Source organism: Lissotriton helveticus, chromosome 1_1 (assembly GCF_964261635.1).
Source record: "Lissotriton helveticus chromosome 1_1, aLisHel1.1, whole genome shotgun sequence".
In the NCBI taxonomy this organism is placed as follows: domain Eukaryota; kingdom Metazoa; phylum Chordata; class Amphibia; order Caudata; family Salamandridae; genus Lissotriton; species Lissotriton helveticus.
The window spans coordinates 267,060,885-267,067,290 of NC_136057.1; the positions used below are offsets into that span (position 1 = coordinate 267,060,885).

The window sequence follows — 6,406 nt, forward strand, 5'->3', positions numbered from 1 at the left end:
CTATCTGCTACTAGCTGTCACTAACTGGTGTTAGCGACAGCTAGGTAATAAGGAGATAATTTTATCTCCGCTTTCTTGGCTTTTAAAGCCAAAAAAGCGGAGATAAACCCCCTTGATAATATGCCCCGCAATCCTTTGTTGGATTCCATAAACTGATCCTTGGTCTTGCTCAATGTCAGTAGTCTAGTGCTGGGTTGGTGGCTTCCTAATTGCTTCTGCAGCAACAAGTTGTGTCAAGATGAGTGGATACTTGATAGAAAGACAAAACCACATATGTTCTTGATGTCCAAGAAATATGGGTCCAGGTACCGATGAACAAATGAATACTCCAGCTTGTCGGAAGCTCTTGGAGAACACCCTCCTTCCATGTCTGATATGTTGCCTATTCTGGCTTCAGCCAGGCTGAGTTGCAAGAGTTGCAACATTATAACCAGATCTTGAAAACTATGCTCCAGACATATGGGACCCATGAGGTGTACTGTTGCCAAGGATCTGAGGCATGTCCCAAAGTCTGTATTCATACAAATTCTTCAGTCAACACAATTTATAAGACCCAGGTCAAGTTTTTTAAACACCACTCTCATGGATACTCCCTCTCGTGCCATGTGAGGTCAACCACTAGTCAATGTCACTGTTACAACACCAAAACCCATTCTGCTGGCACAAAAGGAGAGGTCCAATGGAGTTAGCACAGTTTTCTGACTTTTATAAACTAGAGCCTTTGGAGTGTGTTGGTTATGTGAAATGCTGTACCAAGTTGAGTATGTTGATGTGATTGCTGGATGAATAAAACTGAATAACACACTTACTTGCACAGCACACATGTGAACCACTTTCACAGATGTTGTAAATAATATATTATACATGGCACATTAGGTGAATAGTATAAAAGAGCCACTATGAATGTATTGCTATTTATTCATTTTAGGAAACATTATAATTGAATTACATTGTACTTTTAGGTGTTGTTATTTATTGATATGAATGTAGTGATGACATTCATATAGCATTTGAATTGTGTGGCTTTTATGCGAAAAATTTATTTTATGTTTAAAGATAACTTACACATTTCAGTGGTTTTTCAGTTTAATTCATAACCATAACTGCATTTTAACAGTATTTCTTTCAGTGAGTTTCTGAGTGTTTTTTAAAATATATTTAGGTGTTCTAATGAAACTAATCATAACATCACTGTTTTTATCAATGTTTTTTATCATTTACCACATCCAATAGTTTTCCGGAACATTGCATGCAGCCAAACCTTACTGCATTTGGTTTTCAGATGTGTGTAGCAGATCCTGTAGCCAGCCTACTGTAGGTGGACAATCACCTCTGTACTCAGCCGTTTGCTGTCTACAGCTGGGTGTAGCAATAGGGTCTGGCTGCAGGTTGCAGTCTCATGCCTGAAGCTTTATGACATTCTCCAGATTTTGGGATCCTGTGCATAATCCAGGGAACTCATGGACGACCACTGCAGGAAATGCATCCAGCACTGAGTCCAGGAACACCCAGCAATATCTGCATTTTTTCAATAGTTTATTCACAGGACGATCCCTTTGGGGTTGTGCTCACCAAGCCCCTCCTTATTTGCCCTTTTCGAATCGGTAACCGGTATTTTAGAATCGGTAAATGGGATGTAAGTATTCATTCGGTAAATTTGAACGAATCGGTAAGATTCGGTAAATACCGAATCGGTATTTACCGATTCGGTAATTCCCATTCATCCCTATGGGCCTCCAAGCTCACAAGAATGAATGGGAATTACCGAATCGGTTAATACCGATTCGGTAAAATGGGGAACACATTCAAGGGTTGCAGGGTGTCACTTTGACACCCTGTTGCACCCCTGAATAGTGCATGTGTGCACATGTGGCACATATACATGCCCTAAGGGCATGTATGTCTGCCACATGGCACTGTTATAAATTGAAAAAAAATAGCTTTTTTTAGGGTTTTTGATATTTACCACCAACTTAAAGTTGGTGGTAAATAACGAATCCTGAAATGGGAAAAGCACTCATTTGAGTGCTCCCTGCATTGAGGATTCGGTAATTTACCGAATCGGTATTTTAAGAATTCGGTAATTTACCGATTCCTTAAATTACCGATTCAGTAAATTACCGAATCCTTAAATATGGCCCCTACATCTCAGAAGCCTAATACCGGTCGGTAACGGCCGAAATTCGATAATTTCGGCCTTTACCCACGGGTATTGGGCTACCTACATCTGGCCCTAAATGTTTCCTGAAGTTGGCAAGAAATTCTTTGGTTCTGTGGACTTGATGACAGTCAAGTCAAAGTCAAAAAAACTTTATTCGATTGTTCATAGTAACAACCATAAAAGTACATTTCAGTAAACATACATTGACACATAGGATCCAAACATTGTTAAAAGCGACATAAAATAGAGGATCACAAGCAGAATATACAATAAAAAATATAAATATAAATGATTATGTTAGTTAAAATATATCTATCAGCAACACAATTACCCCTCCATGCTTTTCCTGAATTTAATTGCTAGTTTTAAAAAGCTACTTACAAATAAAGTGCAATCACAGCTTAAAAGTTGGAGGTAATAAAGTGCTGGTCTAATTTGTGCAAAGTTCATTTGTTTGAGGCATGGTTTTAAATATAGCTTCTGTGGTACGGTATAGAAGGGGCAGATGAATAAAAAGTGTGCCAGATCTTGCGGAGACTTTCCGTCGCAGCCGCAAGCTGGCAACACTTGGCCTCGATGGGCCCCCCTCGGTACAGCCAATAATAGATGGAATATGTCTAAGCGAAACCTCGTCAGCAGAAAGCGATCATAACCTGACAGGGGCCATGACAGGTACGGTTCCATGCGCAGAGAGGTTTTTAGTAGCACATGTTTCCGAACACTGTCTTTCTTTAGTTCAACCTCCTCCCGAGCTAAATACCTAGATGCAATGAAGGTCTTCTTCACAAAGATAACATCAGATTTAGTGATAAACTCTGGGGTTGCAAAAAGATCGGGACACCCTAGTTAAGAAAAAACAGTTACTGATATATTTAATCCATGGGACTTTGAGCCAGTTTTCCCATGTTAATGCTTCTTTCAGGATTTGTTGGGTAAGGGGTATGTCAGTATTTAGCCAACAGTTTAGCCAACAAAGTAAGGGATTTACGGCTATCCTATCGCATAAATAGTGCATGCCCAACTCTTCATGTTCAGAAAAGTTTGCTGTTCCCCTTGGAACCCTCAAAACCCTTTTTAAAAACTATTTTCTGCAACCTCCAGGCCTCTAGAGGAGGCATACCCCCATAGCTCACTTCCATAGCATGCAATAGCAGTGCTCTTGGCTTGATAAAGTTGGAGCAATGCAGCCACCGGACTATTACCCATTTTTCTTGCAAAGTCAAGTATTGCTGCATTGGCTCTAGTTACCTCTCCCATTTTTCTCTGTACTGCGGGTCCCCAATTTAGTTGATGATCAAGGAGGACACGAGATAGGAAAATGTTTTAGCTACAGGAATTTGTTCCCCATTAACGTTAAAGGAGTTTGGCTTTTTTTCCCTAGGCCTACCTTCATGACGTAAGATTTTGAGTTATTGATACTCAGGTCCCGGGACTTCATAAAAGCATGGAAAGAATTTAGCAGGGCTTGTAGGCCAATTGCAGTCCTGGATATCAGGACTGCGTCATCCGCGTAGAGCAGAACCGGCAAACCTTTCCGGCCGACATAAGGGTAATCTACTCCTGTACTTAAAAGATGCTCTTCCAGATCATTAATGTATAGGTTGAAGACAAATGGGGCTAAAATACACCCTTGGCGAACGCCCCGATGTATTCCAAAGTCCCTCGTTACTTTTAAGTCTTGGGTATAACGGACATTTGCTCTTGTATCGGAGTGCATGACGGCTAATGAATTAATCAGGTTCTGCTCTACACCCATTTTTGCCATGATATCCCATAGCCTACCTCGGTCTACGCAGTCGAAAGCCGACGATAGGTCCATGAATGCCATGTGAATTGTACCTTGTCGGGCCATGGTGTATTTACCTATAATCATATACAAGTTCAAACACTGGGTAACCGTTGAGTGACCAGACCTGAAGCCGTATTGAATTGGGGAAATTACATTATTTTCGTCAGCCCATGCTACTAACCTGTTTAAAATTACACCCCCCCACTACTTTCACTACAGAGTTAATTAAAGATATTGGCCTGTAGCAGAGTGGGCTACTTTATGACAGGCTTTTGAATCCAAAATGTATAATAGTGGAAAAGAAATTATGAGGTCCACCTAGATCCACACAATGGATGTCTGCAAATGAATTGACCTGATACCTCTTCTATTAAAGCCTTTCATGCTGAACATAAAAAAAGAATGGTTATTTCTCAAAAAACACTGAACAGATTTGCTCCAAACCAAATGGAGCATCATTGGGTACAGTTCTACTATTTACATGATAGCTTTAGTGTAACTCCATTAATAGTATCACTTTTTAATTAAAATGGAAAATAAATCACTCTTTTGATCCTCCCCCTTATCCCCAAATGTTTGCTCAACGGATCTACATAAAAATTGCCAGACTGGGCAAAACAAGTATGACTTTTAAGGGGCGAAATATTATGCAGATTTGTTTTACTGACTGAAAGTTAATTAGAAATGAAAACTCTGATCTAATCATACCAATATAGGAGCTATTACTACCTGTGCAACATGAATATTTGTCTGTGATTTAGTGCTGCAATTTCAAAGTTTGCATATTATGAAATTCTTGGAAAATTTCTTTTTTCATAGCATGTTACATTTTTGAAGACCATATTTTCAACTGCATCATTTTAGCAAGTGCCCCTTTCACCTCGTTGTTCCTGAGACTGTAGATTATTGGGTTCATCACTGGTGACACAACAGCATATGCAACAGATGCCACCTTGTCCTTTTCACCAGTGACATTGAGAGTTGGACGTACATAGGTGTAGATAATGCCTCCATAGAACAATGTAACAACCATGAGGTGAGAGGAACAAGTGGCAAAGGCCTTTCTTTTGTTGGCAGCTGAGGGCATCTTGAAAACGGATCTAAGTATGTAAATATAGGAAAGGATAATAAGGAGAAAACAGAACATGCCATAAAACACGTCAGCTGCAAGTATCACAATGTCATTAATGAGAGTATTAGAGGAGGAAACCTTGAGGACTGGTGGTATTTCACAAAAAAAGTGGTCCAGTTCAATCCTTTCACAGAAAGACAGCCTTGTGATTAGGATGGTGTGGACAAAGGAGACAACCAAGCTTGAAACCCATATGGCTATCACCGTAGTGAGGCAGAACTCCATACTCATGATGTTGGTATAGCGAAGAGGGTTACAGATGGCCACATACCTATCAAAGGCCATAAGTGCCAGAATGAGAAGCTCTGTCCCCAGAAATGCCGAACAAAAATAAAGCTGGGTAAGGCAGCTTGAGTAGGAAATGGACTTTGTTTCTGACATCAGGGTCTCCAGCATCTTGGGGATGATGGAGGTGGTGCAGCAGATGTCCAAGGTGGCAAGGTTCCCCAGGAAAAAGTACATTGGTGTATGCAGATGAGCATCAGAACCTATGATAGTAATAATCACAATATTACCCAGGAGAGCCATCAAGTAAATCAGCAGGAACAAGGTGAAAAATGTGGACTGAAGCTGTGGGTGATCGGAGAAGCCAAGGAGGAAGAATTCGGAGGCAAAAGTTTGATTCAGCCCTTCGCTGGTCATGTGATGCATTATCTGGAGCTCTGAGATATTAAGGTAGTGGTTATTTTTGGGTATTGATGAAGGAGAAAAACCATAATATTCACAGTCCTTTGATGAGAGCTGCACCTTTCATTTATCACTGCAGATCACTAATTCACGTCCTGGTTGTCTTTAGTGAGAAAAGCCAATATTTCCTATTAAAGCACTTGCACTTTCCCTATCGCTTATTCCATTCTTGACTTTAAATAAATTCACGGTTGCCTTTTTGTAGCATTCCTACACTTAGGCTAGTTGAAATGTGTTTTAATGCTTCATGAACTAAGGGCCTCAATTATTAAGTTTTTGCTCAGGGCAAGGAATCTTGCTGTGCTACCCTGAGTAAAACAAAGAGCGCAGGAATGTGCCCTATCTATGAGATACGGGGCATTCCTGTCCTTTTCCTCTGTGCTGTCTCACAATGGCCTGTCATGTGCTACCTCAGGCACCGTTGGGCCATGGTGCAAGGAAGTCTTTGTTGTAGGGGTGATTGTTCTTGAGCAGGAAGGGACAACATCCTGCACAAAAACAAACACGAGAAGTGTTTTTCTCTTTCTACGTATGTTTCAGAATTCAGCACACATAAAAAGTGGAAAAAACGAGGAGAAATAAAAGTATTTCTCTTCATTGTGACGCCCTAACGCCATGCTTGGGGTGGCATTAGAAT

The 6,406-nt window shown here is 40.5% G+C and overlaps 1 protein-coding gene across 1 annotated transcript; it reads right to left on the reverse strand.

Annotated features, from left to right (window-relative positions):
- Positions 1-4,773: 4,773 nt before the first annotated feature.
- On the reverse strand, positions 4,774-5,733 carry LOC144761884 (olfactory receptor 5V1-like). The gene has a single exon (XM_078647100.1). It carries the CDS (start codon positions 5,731-5,733, stop codon positions 4,774-4,776), a length of 960 nt encoding a protein of 319 aa, XP_078503226.1.
- Between the last annotated feature and the right edge of the window lie 673 nt (positions 5,734-6,406).

What these genes read in the sequence shown, in the direction of transcription:
- LOC144761884 (XM_078647100.1), bottom strand. Translation starts at nt 5,733, where the DNA reads ATGCATCACATGACCAGCGAAGGGCTGAATCAAACTTTTGCCTCCGAA.